This window comes from Somniosus microcephalus, chromosome 10, assembly GCF_052327205.1.
Source record: "Somniosus microcephalus isolate GS21.2 chromosome 10, FLI_Smic_1.0, whole genome shotgun sequence".
NCBI classification, from domain to species: domain Eukaryota; kingdom Metazoa; phylum Chordata; class Chondrichthyes; order Squaliformes; family Somniosidae; genus Somniosus; species Somniosus microcephalus.
The window spans coordinates 152,570,658-152,590,675 of NC_140996.1; the positions used below are offsets into that span (position 1 = coordinate 152,570,658).

The 20,018-nt window shown below is 48.0% G+C and overlaps 1 protein-coding gene across 2 annotated transcripts in view; it reads left to right on the plus strand.

The window, feature by feature from the left end:
- The window catches only part of LOC147111767 (PC3-like endoprotease variant B), a 780,400-nt gene that overhangs the window by 124,669 nt on the left and 635,713 nt on the right, over nucleotides 1–20,018 (plus strand). For both annotated transcript variants that reach the window (XM_085998973.1, XM_085998974.1), the window contains exon 2: nucleotides 15,220–15,337. In XM_085998973.1, coding sequence (XP_085855099.1) covers nucleotides 15,220–15,337 — 118 coding nt within the window. The remainder of the gene's footprint in view (nucleotides 1–15,219; nucleotides 15,338–20,018) is intronic.

Sequence of the window (20,018 nt, forward strand, 5' to 3'; positions counted from 1 at the left end):
TTTACGCTGCTGACAGATCACCAGCCGTTGGTTTCCATCTTCAACCCTAAGAAGGGTGTTCCGGTAATGACGGCGCCGAGGCTTCAGAGATGGTCCATTTTCCTAGGGGCACATCAATATGATATTGAATTCAAAGGTACAAAGCAACATGGTAATGCTGATGGGCTGTCGCGCCTGCCACTACCTACAGCGGAAGAGGCACCGGCAGTTAACCCTGTCGAGATATTTCACTCGACCATCATCGAATGCTTACCAGTCACCAATGCGGGTATTGAGAGAGAGACCCGAAACGACCCGACACTGTCTTGGGTCTACGACTTGACAGTGAAGGGATGGCCAGCACATGGCGAACCACTGTTACCAGCATTCTCAGCCAGACGAGAACAGCTGTCCTTATGTCAAGGAACATTGATGTATGGAACAAGGGTGATTATTCCTCCTAAATTAAGGGAGAGAGTTCTGAAAGAATTGCATGAAGGTCATCTGGGGGGAGTCAAGATGAAAAGCCTTGCTAGGGCTTATGTGTGGTGGCCAGGTATCGACAAACAAATAGAGGATCTGACTAAAAGCTGCTCAGGGTGCCAGAAAGTTCAAAATGCACCTCCAATTGCACCGCTGCATCCATGGGAATGGCCTTCAACTCCATGGCAACGTGTGCATATCGACTTTGCAGGTCCATTCATGGATTCCATGTTTTTGATAGCAGTAGACGCACATTCTAAATGGCCAGAAGTGATTAAGATGTCGACCACTACCTCTGAGAAGGCGATCGCAGTTCTAAGAACCATATTTGCAAGGAATGGGTTGTCGGAACAAATATGTTCAGACAACGGACCACAGTTCGTGTCAGAAGAATTCCAGAAATTCATGAAAAAGAATGGGGTGAAACACTATGCATCTGCCCCATATCATCCGGCTACAAATGGGTTGGCCGAGGGGGGGCACGGTGGCATAGTGGTCAGCACTGTTGCCTCACAGCACCAGGGACCCGGGTTCAAATCTGGCCTCGGGCGACTGTCTGTGTGGAGTTTGCACATTCTCCCTGTGTTTGCGTGGGTTTCCTCCGGGTGCTCCGGTTTCCTCCCACAGTCCAAAGATGTGCAGGTTAGGTTGATTTGGCTATGATAAATTGACCCTTAGTGTTAGGGGATTAAATATGTGGAGTTACGGGGATAGGGTGGGATATGTGTCGGTGCAGGCTCGATGGGCCGAAATGGCCTCTATCTGCACTGTGGGGATTCTGTGATTCTGATTTGTACAAACGTTCAAAAAGGCGATAAAGGCCATGAGCGAAGACCATATTCCACTACAACACAAGGTGGACAATTTCCTGATGGCGTATTGAAACGCCACGCATGCAGTGACAAATCAAAGCCCTGCCATAATGTTCTATAACAGGAGGTTGCGATCCCGGTTGGATTTGTTAAAACCCAATATGCGAAGGGAAGTCGAAAACAAGCAATTCCAGCATGTAAATAACAAGGCCACTCGTAGTTTCGAAATAGGACAACCAGTTGTGGTGATTATTCTTTATGTTTAGTAAGAAGTATTCTGATTGGTTGTTTGTTTCCTGCCTTGGGATATATGCTGTAATCTCATTGGTAGTTGATGTCATGTGATTTGTGGTGGCCATCTTAAATTCAGTTCTTTCCAGCCTTTAGTTGGGACTGGGTGTTGAAAGATGTGCTAAAGGATTTTTAAGTTAATAAAGCCTAGATTAGAAAGGCAAATTTATTCTTCATTTCAATTTATTAACTTTATGTCAGAATGGAGCGATATCTTCAACCAGAACGATTCAATGCTGACCCTAATTCTGCAGGAGTGGATGATAAATGGAAACACTGGTATTGTACATTTTAAAACTTTTTGGGCGTGTTGGATCAAGAGTCTCTAAATAAGCTGAATATGCTGATCAACTACATTGCTCCGGATGTGTATAAGTATATTTTGGACTGTAAAACTTACGAAGTGGCTATTTCTACATTGGAAAAGACTTTTGTTAAACCAAAGAATGAGGTATTTGCACGTCACCTTCTATCTGCCCGTAGGCAGCAGGTGGGAGAATCTTTGGATACTTATTTACAAGCACTTCGGTGCCTTAGTGTTAACTGTAATTATAAGGCCGTGACGGCTGAAGAATATAAGGAAGAATTGGTACGGGATGCTTTTATTAATGGATTACTGTCTAGATCAATTCATCAGCGGTTGTTAGAAAATAAGACTTTGGATCTTAAGAGTGCTTTTGAGCAAGCTTCTACATTGGATGTGGCTCAGAGAAGTTCGGATTCTTATGCTCTTTTTAATCGGCCTGTGACACTGGTTTCGGCAGTTCCGGATGAAAAGGAATTATGTGGACTTAATAGGAGTGGTTTACTAGATTCTGAAACAGTTTCTACTTCAGCGGCTGTTGCCTCTAGGATTCAGAAGTGTTATTTTTGTGGGAACGTCTGGCACCCTCGTCTGAAGTGTCCTGCTCGGGAGGCTGTGTGTAGTAAATGCGGCAAGAGAGGTCATTACGCACGTGTGTGTAAATCAGGTTCAATTACCTCCTCTGTGACTATTCAGCCTTTAGATTGGGCATTTATTGCATCAATTTCTGCTGCATTTGCTCATGGCCTAAACAAAGCTATAGTTACGGCCCAAGTTAATGGGTTGGAAGTGAAGGCCCTTATAGATACGGGCAGTACTGAGAGTTTTATAAGTCTTCAGTTTGCAAAGGAGAAGCATTTGAATTTTTTTTGGCGTGTTGGATCAAGAGTCTCTAAATAAGCTGAATATGCTGATCAACTACATTGCTCCGGATGTGTATATAAGTATATTTTGGACTGTAAAACTTACGAAGTGGCTATTTCGTAGCGTTCGAAGGTCGACACGAACAAGATATCCGGTCGACCGATTGAAAATGGACTTTTAAATTGATAGTAATGTTTTAAAATTGTTGAAATATTATATTATATTGTTTTAGTTGAGAGATACTTAATACTTATGTGCAATGTTACTATTTGTTGTTGCTCACTTAGTATTGTGTCATGTTGAATAGTTTTATTTTGTCTGTGCATAGTTTTAGTTGTAAATAATTAATTATAAATTGTAAAGGTTATTTAGGTTGGAGTATATTTTAAAAGGAGGGGTGAATGTGGTGATTATTCTTTATGTTTAGTAAGAAGTATTATGATTGGTTGTTTGTTTCCTGCCTTGGGATATATGCTGTAATCTCATTGGTAGTTGATGTCATGTGATTTGTGGTGGCCATCTTAAATTCAGTTCTTTCCAGCCTTTAGTTGGGACTGGGTGTTGAAAGATGTGCTACAGGATTTTTAAGTTAATAAAGCCTAGATTAGAAAGGCAAATCTATTCTTCATTTCACCAGTGTTGGCCAGGGACTATAGGGATGATAAATGGCAATCCGGAACAATTCGTGCCCGACAAGGACCCTTGATGTACACGGTAGACGTTGGAGAGAACGTAATACGACGTCATGCTGACCAACTTGTGGAATCGAGAACAAGGGTCGACCCCATGTCTACGGCAGAGACACCAGTTGAAGAATCTATTGAGCCTGTAGCATCTACCTCAGGCTCAAACGTACATGATGATGTTCAATCCATAGGAGATCAAATGGATGAGTCATCCCAGCAACGAGAACCAGAGACCCCTGAAAGGCGTTATCCGGCCCGGAGCAGGAGGCCTCCTCAGAGACTGAATCTTTGAACAGTTTTGTGTGAAAATTGTATATATGTTATCCATGTAATGTTTAATTTGGGGTGTACACTGTTAAGCTAAAAGGGGAGGAATTGTAGTGTATGTAACCTGTACCACCTTAAGAGGATACCTTAAGGTGATGGACTACTTTTTGATGGCTCCTGTACATTGTAGTACCGGTGGTGACCACACCGGTATATAAACCCTGTGGAGCAAAGTGTATCCCAGTTCAGCCCGGACCCTCAATCACGAAGAGTCTTCAGTGACCCTCTGTTCCAGCATTTCTGGCTGTGCAGCTGCCTCAATCAGCAGGAGGAGAAGGAGCAGCCAAACCAAGAGAGTGGAGAGTGGAAAGTGGTGGTCTCCTGACCAGGAAGAGGAGGAGAACGATAGACCTCCACCTCCTCCACCATCATCACAGCAACTGAGGTGCCTGGAGAGATAGGACAGAGGAGGAGAAGGAGAAAGGAGGCCAGCAACAACACCAACCAGGGGAGAGGCCTTTCCATTACTGCCTCCCCAAATTGGCCTCCACTTCAGGAGAGGGAGAGAGGGGAGAGAAACAACCAACAACCACCAACTATTTGGAAGGAGGGAAGAACAAAATCATCTCTTCTGAACATCTACAGGTGGGTGCTTTTTGGGGCACTCTCCCAAAGACTTTGTATTTTAGGTGGGGGGAGAAAAGAAGAAACAAGGCCGGATCATCAAGGGGTGTAGTGTGTGTGTGTGTATGTGTGGCTCTTGTTAAAAGCTAGGCCACGCACACCACTAATAAGCACCCCTTCTATTGCCTGGCCTGGGAGAGCTGGAGCTGCCTCGGTGAAGTCTTTAATTCCATTAATTGCATCGTTAAGACCTGCTGCAGGACTGAGCCTGGGCATCTCCAGCTTTCCCTGGTGAAGAAATCTTCTCCCCCTGCCAGAAGACCACCACCACCAAAGACTTTTAAATCCCATCGGAGAGTGCACCCCTGCCAACACCCACCCACCATCCTGAGTGGCAACACTGCCCTTGCGGCCTCCCTCCTTCCCACCCCCCTCTCTCTCTCTCTTTGTCTCTCTCTGCCTATTTCTCTGAGGCATCTCATTTTCATCTCTTTTTATTAATTGCCTATTGAGCAGAGGGGAGAAGGCCCCTCTCCCAATTTCAATCAATAAGGGGGAGAGGTGTGCCTTCAATTTAAACAGCTCCCTCTGCTCAATAGAGGACCAAAAAAATACCCGAGGCCATTAAAACCTTCAGGCCTGTGACTTGGGGTGAGTGTAGCCCTTATAAAAGCACCCCAGAATGACGACTGCATCTTCGCCGGTGGCGGGGCAAGCCAGGACTTATGCGGGAGTGGCAACCACAGCTGCTCCCGCTACTTCTGCTGCCCCGTCACCATTCAGATTAATAACAAAAAAGCTTGGGGTGAAGAGCTACACTCATCCCACTATGACCATTGAGACCTGCGTTAAAGCCATGGCTGGGGTTGTCGGCCCCTCGGCCATCGTCGCGGCCTCAAAAACGTATGGGAAGGCTGTGCTATTCCTGGGGTCGGAGCGGGCAGTGTCCCTGGCCGTCGCCAAGGGGCTCACTGTGGGCGGGACCTTCCTGCTGGTGGATCCTCTCGAGGCCACCGCGCAGAGGATCGTCATTTCCAACGTCCCGCCCTATGTTCCTGGTGAGCTCCTCCTTCCCCATTTACGTCAACTTGGGGAGGTGAGGTCGGGGATCACACCCATCCCGCTCGGCTTCCGGGAGGCCAGCCTTCGCCACGTCTTCTCCTTCTGGCGCCAGCTGTTTATCCAGCTGGCGCGGGAGGAGGACACCGATGGGGCGTTCGTCGTCCTCCACGAGGGGACAGCCTATCGCGTCTTTTGGACATCGGACGGTGTGCGGTGCCATGACTGCAAGGAGGTGGGGCACATTAGGAAAAATTGCCCTGCCTCCAAGGCCGCCGGATCATTTCGTGTGGCCGTGGCTGGCGGCGCCGCCGCCGCCGCTCCTCCCCCCGGATCTGCCCGCGCGTCGAGAACGTCTGATGCGTGGTTGACGTCGGGGGCCGATGCCACCAAGGCCTCCGGCGGGGGGGGAGGGAGCGTGTCCGGCTGGAAAGAAGGCGCGGGGAAAAAATAAACACCTTAGGGCAGGTCCCCCCGTGGCTAGCCAGCCCTTGCCCCTTGAGCCCCTTACACCCGCGCTCCTCGCGGAGTTAATCGGGGCAGACGCGAGCGGGAGGGGCCTCGTGCCCGAGCCTGTGGCCGCAACCGCCGCAGCGGTAACGCCGATACCTGCGGTCGGGCTCGGGCCCGAGGAACCCGACAAACCTGCTCCGCCGGAGGGAGCTGAGGAGGAGGCCTTTGCAGACATGGAGGTCTCCCTCGCTCCCTCCGTGCTAAAAAGAAGGCGCGACCCCCTGGAAGAGGAGGAGGACCGGGAGGAGGAAGGTCCCCCCGAGCAGGGGGAGTCATCGCCCCCCCCCCGCTGTCGTCATCACCAGCGATCGGCAGGGGTCGCCTGTCCCTCGGGAGGCTGAGGCAGATGTGTCTGTCCGGCGCGTGCCTCCCGGGGATGGGGACGAGACCCTGCCCGTGGCGGGGGTCGCGGAACAACCCACGTCGGAAAATGAAATTGACATTCTATCGGTGCCGTTACCCCTCGCCGGGTCGGGCGGCCTGGGGTCTGGGTCGGGCGAGCTCGGGGATAATGAGCTCGCCCAATGCGACCCGGACATCTCCCAGGGGCTGCTCGACATGGTAGAGGTTTTTATTCAAAACACCCCATCCGCTGGGTCGGAGGTTGGTGGCAGGGAGGAGGATGGCCCCCTGGCTGCGTCTCTGGTGCCGGACGTACTGGAGGAGCTGGGAATTGTTCTCTCCCTGGTTTCTCCGGTCGTTCCGGCATCTGGGGCGGAGGGGAGCTCTGAATCGCCGCCATCTTCTGGCCCAGCACCCCCAGGGAGGAATCCTCTGCCGCCGATCCTGGGGGTGGGATCCGGGCGGAGGCGGGGCTGGCTGGTGCGGCCAAGCCATTCGCTGCGCACTGCGCGGCGGACGGGTCGGCCGCTGGTGACGACCCCCGGAGGTGGATGGGGACTCGGTGATGGGCACGGAGGACGATTCGGACTCCAGCGCCGACGAGGCGATGGATGACCTCGTGCCCCTTGCCGAGTCTCCCCTCATTCCCATAAGAGAACTCCGGGATTTTATGGCCACATGCCTGGGTCGGCGCAATAAGGTCCGGCTGGCCCTCGACAGGTGGTCGGAGCTGGCACTGCTCATCGTATCCGTCCGCGCCGCCGTTAAGATCATGGGCGCGGACGAGGGTGTGAACCCGCTCGAGCTGCGTCGGCTCAGAACGTTTCTCACTGGGCTGCTGAGGAAGTGGCGGCTGACCAGCGGCTGCGCTTCCTCCCCCCGTTAGGTGTAGGTAGAGGTTGCAGTATGCTTCTGACATGAAGACAACCATAGCCAGCCTCAACATCAACGGCAGCAGGGAGGCGTGCCGCAGATTCAATAGCTTCTCGGTCCTTCGGGACGGGAAGTATGCGGTGTGCTTCCTGCAAGAAATCCACACCGTTCCGGGAGACGAAGCCACGTGGCTCCTGGAGTGGCAAGGAGGGGTCAGCATGAGTCACCTCTCCAACAATTCCAGCGGGGTGGCTATCTTGCTGGCCCCGCATTTTCAGCCGGAGATCTTGGGGGTCAAGGAGCACGTGCTGGGCCGTTTGCTCCAGGTCACTGTTCGCCTGGGGGGCGTGCCGCTCCATCTAGTGAACGTGTACGCCCCTCAGGCCGGTGCACAGCAAGTGCGCTTCTTTCAAGAAGCGTCCGCTCTTCTGGGCTCCATCGACGTGGGCGAGTGCGTCATACTCGGGGGGGATTTTAACTGCACCCTCGAGGCGAGGGACCGTCCGGGACCCCACGATGCCCGGCGGCGATGGAGGAGTTGAGGGACCTGGTCGGGTCCTTCGACTTGGTGGACGTCTGGCGAAATCTTCATCCCTACTCCAGCGCCTTCACTAACGTGAGGTCTGGAGGAGGAGGGTCCAGAATCGACCGCCTCTACATTTCCCGGGCGTACGTCTCCTGTGTTCCGGCGGCTTCCATGCGGCCGGTGCCATGCACGGACCACCACCTGGTGTGGGCGGAGCTCATTCCGCTGCGCACGCGGGGGGGGGTCCGCGTACTGGCACTTTAACAACCTGCTGCTGGAGGACGCGCGGTTCCGGGATTCATTTCGTCGGTTCTGGGCCGACTGGAGAAGGAAGCAGGGGGGCTTCCCCTCCTTGAGGCTGTGGTGGGACGTGGGCAAGGCTGACGTCCATCTCTTCTGTCAGGAGTACGCGAAGGGGTCGACCAAGAGGCGGGAGGCCCGGGTCGGGCGGTTGGAGAAGGAGGTGCTCGACCTGGAGTCCCGTCTCGGTCAAGTCGTCGGGGACCCGGCCCTGCGGAAGGTGTACGAAGAGAAGAAGGGCGCGCTGAAGGACCTGCAGCTCATCGGGTCCCGAGGCGCGTACGTGAGGTCGCGGATCCAGCTCCTGCGGGACCTGGACCGCGGCTCCCCCTTCTTCTACTCGCTGGACAAAAGACGGGGGTCCGTAAGCAGCTCTTGGGGCTGCTGGCCGACGACGGATCTCTGGTCTCGGATCCGGAGGGAATCAGCGCGGAGACCTGCACCTACTATGGGGCTCTGTTCTCCGGATCCGTCCAGCGAGGATGCGCGCAGAGTTTTGTGGGAGGACCTGCCGAAGGTCAGTCCGGAGGGCGCCGAAAAATTGGACGCTCCGCTAAGCCTGGTGGAGCTGACCGGCGCCCTCCGCCAGCTCTCTAGGGGAAAGTCCCCGGGGCTGGATGGGCTGACCGTGGAGTTCCACAGGACGTTCTGGGACGTCTTGGGGGGCGACTACGCGCGGGTCCTGGGGGAAAGTTTGGTGACCGGGGAGATGCCCCTCTCTTGGCGCAGGGCGGTCATTGTCCTGCTGCCTAAGAAGGGCGACCTCCGCCTCCTTAAGAACTGGCGCCCGGTCTCCCTCCTCAGCACGGACTATAAAATCTTTGCCAGGGCCATGTCTGCTCGCCTTGGCACCGTGCTGGCCCACATGATCCACCCTGACCAGTCCTACACGGTCCCGGGCCGGACCATCAACGATAACATCCATCTGGTCCGGGACCTGGTCCACCACTCCCAGAGGGCTGGTCTGTCGGTCGCCTTCCTCTCCCTGGATCAGGATAAGGCGTTCGACGGGGTGGATCACGAGTATCTCTTCGGGACTCTGCGCGCATTCGGGTTCGGGACGCATTTCGTCGCCCGGATCCGACTTCTGTACGCCGCCGCAGAGTGTCTGATTAAAGTTAATGGGTCCTTGACGGCGCCCCTTCGCTTCGGGAGGGGGGTGCATCAGGGATGCCCCATGTCCGGTCAGTTATACACCATTTGCGTGGAGCCATTCCTGTGCCTCTTGCGGAAGAGGTTGACGGGACTGGCTCTGCAAGGGCCGGGCGTGGAGGTGGTCCTCTCGGTCACGGATCCCGCTGACTTGCGGAGGATGTGGGAATGCCAGCAGATTTACTCGGACGCATCCTCCGCCAAGATCAACTGGGAGAAATGTTCCGGACTCCTGGTGGGTCAGTGGCGGGTGGACTCCCTGCCGGAGGAGTTCAGGCCTTTCGCCTGGAGCACCACGCACCTCCTCTATTTGGGAGTCTACCTTAGCCCTGCCGAGGACGCCTGGCCGGCGAACTGGCAAGAGCTGGAGGCCAAAGTCACCGCTCGCCTAGGACGCTGGACAGGACTGCTCCGAGTGTTGTCCTACAGGGGTCGAGCGCTGGTCATAAACCAGCTGGTGGCCGCCATGTTGTGGTACCGGTTGGTCACTTTGATCCCTCCCCCTGCGTTTGTCGCCAAGATGCAGAAGAAGCTCATTGACTTCTTCTGGGACAAAAGGAAGCGCTGGGTCTCTGCCGCGGTTCTGAGTCTCCCGCTTAGGGAGGGCGGTCAGGCGCTGGTGTGCCTTCGCACCCAGGCTGCGACTTTCCGTCTTCAGACGCTGCAGAGATACCTGTACGTCGAGAATCCTCCGAGATGGTTTGCGCTGGCGACGTTTTTCTTCCGCCAGCTGCACGGCCTCAATTACGACACGCAGCTCCTGTTTGTGAAAGTGGGCGGCAGGCGTGCCGACCTGCGGGAGCTGCCTGTCTTCTACCAGGAACTACTATGGGTTTGCAACTACGTCGCTTCCAGGCGGAGCTCTCCCCCGTCAGGAGCGGCGGCTCTCCTTCGGGAGCCGCTGCTCAGGAATCCGCACCTCCACGAACGCGGGTTCGGGCGGCTGGCGGAGGGCAGGGCTGTGCCTGGCGGGGTGACCAGAGTTGGGGACCTGCTCGATGGCGGAGGAGCCGGCTGGATGGCGCTGGAGGAGCTGGCATGGCGCCTGTCCTGGGCCAACGTCCGTCTCGCGGCCGAAGCCATCGAATCGGTGAAAGCGGCACTGGGCCCCGACTCCACTAGGTGTATCGAGGTGGCTCAAGCACGTGGGGCGATCCCGTCCGAGCTTACCCCCGTCCGGATGGAATTCCTCATTGGCGCCCAGCCCCGAAACTCCCCTCGGGAGCCGGCGCCTCACAACTTGAGCCGTCTTGAGGAAATACCCTCCGTGCCTTTTCATTCCGCCGGAGGGGTTTCCTGTACGGGCTGCTCCTGCACACTCTCCACTTTGCCATCTTCATCTACCGTCTGGCGTCTTGCCGACTGGCGGTGGCGGAGGTCCCCAATGGAGGGCTCTCTACGCGGGAGTCCTCCCTTGTTCCATCGGGGACTTGGCCTGGAGGGTGTTGCATGGAGCGGTCACGTGCAATAAGGTTTTAAGTAGGTTCACGGGCTCCCAGGCTGCCTGCATTTTTTGCGGCCTGGAGGAGTCCGTGTTTCACGTTTACGTCGAGTGTGAGAGGTTGCAGCCCCTCTTTCACTACTTGAAGGGGCTGCTCCTCGATTTTTGGTTGCACTTCAGTCCCACGCTCTTGATCTACGGTCACCCGGTGCGGAGGGGAGCGGACAGGCTGGGGGACCTCTTGTGGGCCTGCTCCTGGGCCTGGCTAAAAGAGCAATCAATTGGTCCAGGCAGCGGGCGGTCGAGGGGGTCATCCAGCCAGATTGCCTGCCTCTCTTCCGCGGCCATGTTCGCGCCCGGGTGGTCCTGGAGATGGAGCACGCGGTGTCCGCCGGTGCACTTGAGTATTTCCGCGACCGGTGGGCGCCGCGGGGACTGGAGTGCATCATCAACCCGGAAAACCACATTTTAATTTGATTTGTTAAGATTTAGTTGAACTTTTGTTTATTTACAGTCCAATTGGGTTTTTTGGGTTCAAACAAAAAGAGGACCCTCAATCACTAAAGACCTGTTTAATTATTTCTGTAGTCTGTGTCCTGCTATTCAGCATAACTACATTTGAAAACACAGATTCAACAATCTCTATAACCTGCTCATGCCCTACAACCCTCCGAGAACTTCACCCCACTATTTGTGGCTGTGCCGTCAGGCGCCTGGGCTCTAACTCTGGAAATTCCTCCCTAAATCTCTCCGCCTCTCCATCTCTATCTTCTCCTTTAAGACCATCCTTAAAACCTATCTCTGTGTGCAGCACCATGGGACATTTTCCTATGTTAAACATGCTATATAAATGCAAGTTGTTGTTGTAACATGAAGAAACCATTAGGAAGGGAAGAAATTACAAAACCATGGAAGGGGGCCGCAACCTTCAAGTAAATATACAATACACTGCAAAGTCATTAAGTTCCTTAATTTCTTTTTTAAAGTTCATTTAGCTGCACATTCTTTCTAAGTGTGTGTATGATACTGTGCCTTTTAGAGGAAAGGAATCAGAAATTCCATTCGTCTTATTTTAGTAAAGACACCTTAGGGAGAAATTCGTCTTGGGCAGTGGCTGGTATCGGATCGGCCACCCGTTAAACGCAGCGCCTGCTATTTAATTCCATTGACTACAGTGGAACTGACTATCGGGCACTGCGTCTAACGGGCGGCCGATCCCATACCACCCGTTTTACGCCACTGCCCGAGACGAAGTTCTACACCATTGACAAACTTCACCCTCCTAGTAGAATGGGCCTCAGTAGCAAAGAACTTTGCATGTTATAACAAGGTCTTAGTGAGTGTCTCATCACTGAACAAAAATGCAACATGGAAAGGTCATGTGCTAAAATCTAGTAGACTTATAATACATAGAGTACTCTCTCTAAAAGCCTTATAATGAGGATGGAATGCATCTTCCATGAATAGTCTTCAATCCTAATTCCATAGATATGAACTGGTGTGACAGTGAACATTATCGCAAGAGATATTTAAACCACACTTTTGAACAATATGCAGTTAGCAATGGTGTATTTTTTAGATAAAGTTAACAGTAAAAGGGTTGTCAGAGGAGCGATGGTGCCGATTAGGGACCAAAATGAAGATCTATTAGTGGCGGCAGAAGGCATGGCTGAGCTATGGTAAACAAGGAGTTTTCTGGGATACTCGATGAGATAAAACTAGATAAAGAGGAGGCGCTAGACAGGCTGGCAGTAATTAAAGTGTATAAGTCACCCGGTCTGGATGGGATACATCCTAGGTTGCTGAGGGAACTAAGGGTAGAAATTGCAGTGGTGTGCTGACCACAATCTTCCAATCCTCCTTAGTTACAGGGATGGTGCCAAAGGACTGGAGGATTGCAAATATTACACCCTGGCGCTAAAAAAGGGAGAATGATAAACCTGGCAATTACAGGCCAGTCAGTTTAACGTCGGTGGTGGGGAAGCTTTTAGAAACAATAATCTGTGAGAAAATTAACAGCCACTTGGACAGCATGGACTAATAAAGGAGAGCCAGCACAGAATTGTTAAGGTCAAATCATGTCTGACTAACTTGAATGAGTTTTTCGATGAGGTAATAGAGAAGGTGGATGAGGGCAGTGTAGTTGATGTTTTGTATATGGACTTTCAAAAGGTGTTTGATAAAGTACCACATACTAGGCTTGTTAGCAAATTTGAAGCCCATGGATAAAAAGGGGCAGTAGCAGCATCGATACAAAATTGGTTAAGGGCTAGAAAACAGAAAGTTGTGGGGAATGGCTGTTTTTTGGACTGGAGCGAGGTATACAGTGGCATTCCCCAAGGTTCAATACTAGGACCACTGCTGTTTTTGATGAACATTAATGACTTGGATTTGCGGGTACAGGGCAAATTTCAAAATTTGCAAATGACACGAAACTTTGGATTGTAGTAAACAGTGAGAAAGATAGTAATAGACTTCAAGAAGACATAGACTAGCTGATGGAATGGACGGACACATGACAGATGCAATTCAACTCAGAGAAGTGTGAGGTGATACATTTTGTTAGGAAAAATGAAGAGAGACCATACACACTAAATGGTACAATTTTAAAGGGGGTGCAAGAACAGAGAGACCTGGGGGTGCTTGTGCACAAATCCTTGAAGGTGGCAGGACAGGTTAACAAAGCAACTAATAAAGCATAAGAATATAAGAATTAGTAGCAGGGGTAGGCTATAGGGCCCCTCGAGTCTGCTCTGCCATTCAATAAGATCATGATTGATCTTAAACCTCAACTCAACTTTCCCACCTGATCCCCATATCCTTTGATTTCCCCAGGAGTCCAAAAATCTATCTATCTCAGCCTTGAATATACTCAATGACTAAGCATCCACAGCCCTTTGGGCCAGAGAATTCCAACGAGTCACAACCCTCTCAATGAAGAAATTCCTCCTCATCTCAGTCTTAGAAGATGACCCCTTATCCTGAGACTACGCCCCCTAGTTCTAGACTCTCCAGCCAGGGGAAAAAATCTCTCAGCATCTATCCTGTCAACACCCCTCAGAATCTTGTGTTTCAAAAAGATTGCCTCTCATTCTTCAAAACTCCAGAGAGTATAGGCCCAATCTACTCAATATCTCCTCCTAGGGCAGCCCTCTCATCTCAAGAATGTCATGTTTTCCCCATCAAAGTTGTGAAAATTCATCAAAAGTGCCAGCACTGATCGGGAGGCAGGCACCTCATATACTGCTTGTTTACAAATAAAAAGTTGTTTTGACTTGTTTTTTTTCAAAAGATAAATACTTTTGAGAAATAGGCCATATTTTATCAGCAAACTGAAGATATTGTAAGGTCGTATTCTAGAGTACCTCTTTTAAATTGAGTTATGAATGTCAGTTAAAAGATATATAATCAAATTATAAGAGAATTTATAGAAATAAAATAACATTGAAAGAAAAGCAGGTGGTTGGCAGTGATTTGTTAGGCAGGGCCTTTTCCCATCTCTCTGCCAGGAATGGTACACAACATGGAAAAACCATGATGTCAATGAAATTCCTCTCAATGAGAAACAAGGGAATGGCATTTTTGCATAATTAATGACCTGCTAACGAAATTGCACTCTTAGAAATTGCATGTTTCAAACAGCGTGTTCCTGCAATTTCAGCAACATACCTAAAGAAAATCTAGGTTTTCTCTCGTGCTTTGTTACTTGGGACTACGAGAAGGGAGGGAACAAGTATTTAAACAAAGGATACAGAGAGATAATGCTAAATGAAATAAACAGTCCTTAATGGATCCCATTATTTGTTTATATTTCTTATTCCTTCGGTTACTGTGAAATGTCACAAGGATTGGTACCATGTGGCAAGTTTATTAAAATTCAAGTTAGGTGTCTGCCAGGTAACGCATCGATTCCATGACTGTGGTGTGTGGGAGCCATTTTAGGTCACGGTAGGCCAGCACTGTCATTATTTTAAATTAATATGGGATCCAGCAAACATTATAAAGCTGGGCCCAAAATGTCAGCTATGCACTCCATCACGTCATTATTTCCTTATGGGGGTTTTAATAACACTGTCAGGTGGCTGCAGAGTAAGCAGTTCTGTACCACAGTAGTACACTGAGTAGAATAATATAATGGCGGGGAGGGGGGTGGGGGGAGGAAAATGTCTTTTATAAATATCTGATAGTCTAACGATAAAAAAAAGTAAGAGCACAAAAAGCTTAAAGATTTACCCTTTATATTAAAAAAAAAGTTCCATTCATTTAAAGAAAACAGATAACATTGTAACATCAGTTAAGTTAGTGTTGAGGAATACATTTCTCTTGCCGTGCCAATAATATTAGTTGACTATTATTTAAAACAAATTCCTTGTGACATCACTAGAGGGCTCTGTGACAGTGGCTGAAGATTGGATGTTCTCAAAGGTACCAAAAGGTGCCTCAGCTCATAAAACAGAGCACTCTGATTGGTGGACAGGTGTCTGATAATTTATTATAGATAATATGGAACACAGTAAAAATGTACAGCTTACATATTACCTGTAGAATTTAGTTTTATTTTAAATTAGAAATACGGTTATTATGTTTAGGAAATGAAAGGATGGGAGAGTGTTAGGTGTGTCGTTGTTTAATAGCATACCAAATCGTAAAATTATGATGTTTCGAATTGTATGTTAACTTTAGGCATGAATTCTTTCATTTAGGTCAAGTGGGCAGAACAACAAGATGTTCATGAAGTGGAAAAAAGAGACAAACCTGTTTTACCTGATCTCCCATTCCTTTCCAAAGACTATCGTCTCAACTCATTCTTTGAACCACTAGGTAAGTACTAAATAACAGAACTCTTAATGTAAATCTACACCATCATAAAAGAACAGGCATCAAGGATCTGACATCTACATTTTGTAAACTCAACCACTGTTAAAGTATCCCAAAGGTAACCATATGCTGTTGTAGTAGCATTGATCTGATTCCAGTCTTACACTTTATTTTATGTATCTGCAAATTTTTAGGGGCATTTAATGTCTTTACATATTTACTATGTGATTCTCATCTTGAATGTAGCTTCAACTAAGCATTAAGAAATTGTTGAATTTGTGACCAAACCCTTATTCTTTCATTTTCCCCAGTGTCCTGAATCAATATTTTTAATCAGTGTGCTTTCACCAGAATTTCAGAATGTTGCTGTATGTTTTTAATCTTTATACATAACTCATTCAAAACTGGGGATAATTTGTGTGGTTCTAACATATTGGCTTATACTCCATTGTCCTAGTTTTTCTTTCTTAATATACACTTAGTCTCAATAAACTATTGCCTTGTTCAGATAAAATACTAAATTTACTTTCTACTACTAATGTATACTTTATTTAGATTTTCTTTGAGTTTTGTCTTTAACCTCTTTTGCCCTTGATGAAAACACAGCTTCTTGGGTAGACCAGTGACAGGGAGGGTGGGTGAAAAGGCTGCAGACCCCTATGCATCCTGCTTGTGTTATTCTGTATCTCATTACGTTGGAGACACTCTTTCCATAGTATGCAAATCACTTGTCACTTTTCCTTGAGGTGGGATGTCCTACCAAGCAGTCCAGCTGGTTGCTGGCAAAGCTCATATCGCACATATTGGGAGGTTCAATTGTCAACCAGGGCTAGGACTGAGAAACCGCAGTCGCTGAACTGTGACATGAGCATCTTAACTGCAGCTCTACTGAATTTTCTTGGGATGCATATTATTATCTTATGCTGTGTGTTTCTGGGTTTCCTTTCTTTTTTGTGCTATTTTTAACGCCCTGGTTAACACAGATGCCCAAATTCTCTGCCTGTGCTATTTTAATGTATTTATTATGCCCTTCATTTTAAAAGGACTGCAGCCAGTAATTTATATAAACTATTGACCAAGGCATTAAAATAGCACACGGAGAAAATGAACCCACTGTTGTTGCTGCCTTCTACTGGGACAGAATAAAAAAACTTCATGAATGTGACATTTCCCACTCTGTCTAATTTACTTAAAGGGACAATGTTTCCATACCAGGGAGTATGTAGGCAGATTCAGTCCAAATGCTGTGCTGCAGATGTGCCTTGTTGGCTGCCGTACCAAGTTTGCATTGTAGCAAATGCTAATACTGCTACAGTGTAAACTTTTTCAATGTTGTTTTTAACATTTGATTGCCACAGCAAAGTTACCTCATCCAGGTACAAGTAGGCTGCTGGCACCATGAAGGAGATTGACCTGATTCCCATAGATGTATGATCATGTTGATCCTCAAAAGGTAGCTGTTAGAAATAGTTTTCAGTCAATTAAAGTCAAATTTATTCTGATCTGGTGGGTGCTTTGCCCAAAGTAGACAGCAGGACCTCAAATAGTCAGATCGAACAAGAGGAAAATGTATCCAAATGTATTTGTTTACAAAAGAAAAGCAATAAAAATGTTGAAATGGATTATAAAGTAAAGTTTATATGAATATAGAAGAGAGAAGCGTGGAAGAAGAAAGAAGAGAGTGTAAAGACTGACAGGGCAAACAGATATAGCATTTAGATTCTTTAAAATCACTGACTATGATAGTGTATGGTTAATTTACAGTAATAATGACACACATGACATTTGAGAAGCCTATCACTGTAAAATTAAAGTTTGTTTCATCATCGGAGTGAATTAGAAACATTAAAAAATGACCAGCCCAGGGAGACTGGTATTCGCTGGAAATCTAGTGTTTTGCATGTTTTCTTGTTTAAAGCTGCACCAAAAATTAAATTCCAGGAGCTGGATGCTGTCACCAATGAGGATGACCTCATCGTGTTGCTGATCAGCCCTGTGTATAAACACAATCAGACATTTGTAAGCCATGGCAACAGTGTCCCTTTAAATTGCAGAAGTTTCCCTCTTCTGATTTATAGTGAAGTAGTAGAAGTGTCAGCGTTGTGATGCATAAAACATTACTGAAAATAGCATTATGATGTGCTAACATCTGAAACCCTCACAATGCTTTAGACCCCAAAATAAATTCAATTAAGCTGTGGACATGTTTAACTTAGTCGGGATCTTTAACTAAAATCTTGATTCTCCAGTGGCCAGTTATCCACGCTGAGTCCTCGCAGAGTCAGCTTTGTCTTCAGAGCTGATAAATGTGTTCCACTGTGCGGCTTTCAAACTTTTGACTGGAAGCCAAAAATCCGGATTTTGATGCAGCTTGCATTTCTCTCATGTGGTGCGAAAGTATTTTGCCAAGTTTAATGATCATGTTTGAAATCTGTTACCTTGTCCCCAAGAATCTACAGCCACGTTTGTTAATGTTTAACAAGAAGAACCAAGAAACATCGTGTCTTTGCTGAAGTGTGAAAATCACAGAAGCAGAGCAAACCATTAAAAGGAAACTAAAATGAGAGAAAGGAACAGAAGGACTAAAGCTCTACAAATGCAAAGAAAGAGAACTAATGTTAATGGACGGTGCAGCATCTGATAACTGAATTGTTTTGCTTTACTTTTTATTTATGCCTGTTTTTCACCTCAGGATTGATTTTAACTTGTGTCGCCTGGGATTAATGGGGCAGTAACAACCTCAAGATGAGGTCGGCAGCCTTCCCACCCCGTTAACCCCTACGATGCCTTAAGGCATCATTCAAAAGGGGCCTACCACAGGGCGCCCGAAGAGTCTGCCTGTTTCAAGCAGTACACCCGTTTCAATATTCAAATCGGAATCCTAAGAGGCCAATGACCATTTTAGGTTAGAAATGGCCGGCGCATGTGCTGTGCACACTCCGATCGTTTCCTTGAGTAATAGAGAAGAGGTCCAACCAAGATAAGTTTGACATTTTTGTGCAGCCAAGTGAAGCAGGAGTGCTACTTCAGGCCCCACAAAAATAACCTGGGGTGCTGCCATCCCCCTCGCCCGCCCCCTGCATTGCGACCCTCCTCCCCTGCCGATACCTTTCTGCCGGCCGGAGCGGCTCAATATTGCTCGGTGTCAATCTGGCAAGCTGCATTGGGAGGTCCATTTGGCACACCGCAGCTTGAAGGCCCAATGTTAAGGAGGCCGCGGCTCAGAATAACTGCCGCTCCTTTGCTTCAAGTGCGGGTGACCAGCCAGCATAATCTGTGGCCGAACGCCCAAACCTCGAAATCAACCCCCTCCTTTTTTGAAGGTGCTGACTCATCTCGGGTCCTGAAGTCTTCTGCTCTCTGACCCAATTGGCCATTCCCCATCAATGAGCCCGATCAGTAAGAAAGAGCAGACTCTTCTATTTGTAACCTCAGAGGAAAGGAGAGGACATTTCAGAAGAACATTGACGATAGTAGTAGAGAGGTTGGATTTTAGAAGTTATTGAAAGATTATCTATCAGACAACAAACTACAAAATAATGAATGCCAGATCTTTGAGAACGATCATCTGGAACTAGACGAGGGAAACATTACAAATAAATATTAGTAAATTGCATTACTGAGGTTTTGAACAAATGGACCTGCCTCATGACTACTTCTTGTAGTGTAACAACCATAAACAATATTATGAGATTATGGGCTGTGTAAAGTGCATAGCTATCCAGAATAGACACAACATAAATGCATTAGAATCAGGATTATTGAACTAACTCAAAGTATTATGTATAGTTTAGTATGGAGGAGTTTAAAAGTTTTTCTCAAGGTCAATTAGGGATAGGCAATAAATGCTGGCCTTGCCAGCGACGCCCACATACCATAAACGCACTAAAAAAAAGTATAAAAGGTTCCAGATGAAACTTTAGTTACATTTTCAATGTATCCCCCTTTTTCCTTCTCTCCTGAAGGTAGTGATTCTTTCTCGAGCAGAGTTCCATGAATGTCTGCTTTCTGACACATTGCCTAACTTGTCGTTCTATCCGTGAGAGCTCAGAACTGATGAAAAGCCTGATCCTGTTCTCACTCAATGTTCATACATACACTTTTCAACAGGAATCACTGGGTAGTGGTGAGGAACAAGAATCTGGTTATTGCACATTACTGTTACTGTGGGACCTGAAACTAGAGTTTCAAGGAGGAAAATCAACAAATTAATGTTCAACAGGGAAAATGAATGCTTTAACATATGAGATGGAGGGTGGGGGGTAAAGTCATCATGAGGAATTGTGTAAGGGATATTACTTATTTTTAAATGATTCAGACATTTAACGTGGAGATCAAGTTGGTAAGAATCTAGATGAGAGACGAATGAGTCAGTGTTAATCTGGAGATATTAGATAGACAGCTTCAGGGACAATGTGATGAGTTTTTTATCATTTACCAAATAAGATTCCTAGGCAGCTGGTCAAATGTAGGAAGGACGGTGCAGAAGACCTGCTTATATGAGTGTGGAAGGGAGCAGGTAAGGGAGAAGTTATTGAACTCAATTCCACCGCTCTTTCATGCAATGCATTCCAGATCATAATGACCCAGATTTTGCCTTGAGAATAACGGTGAGGCTAACAGTGCTCACCATTATAGAGTAAATCAGACAGCAACTTCCGGAGTACGCAGTTAAATGCGGAAT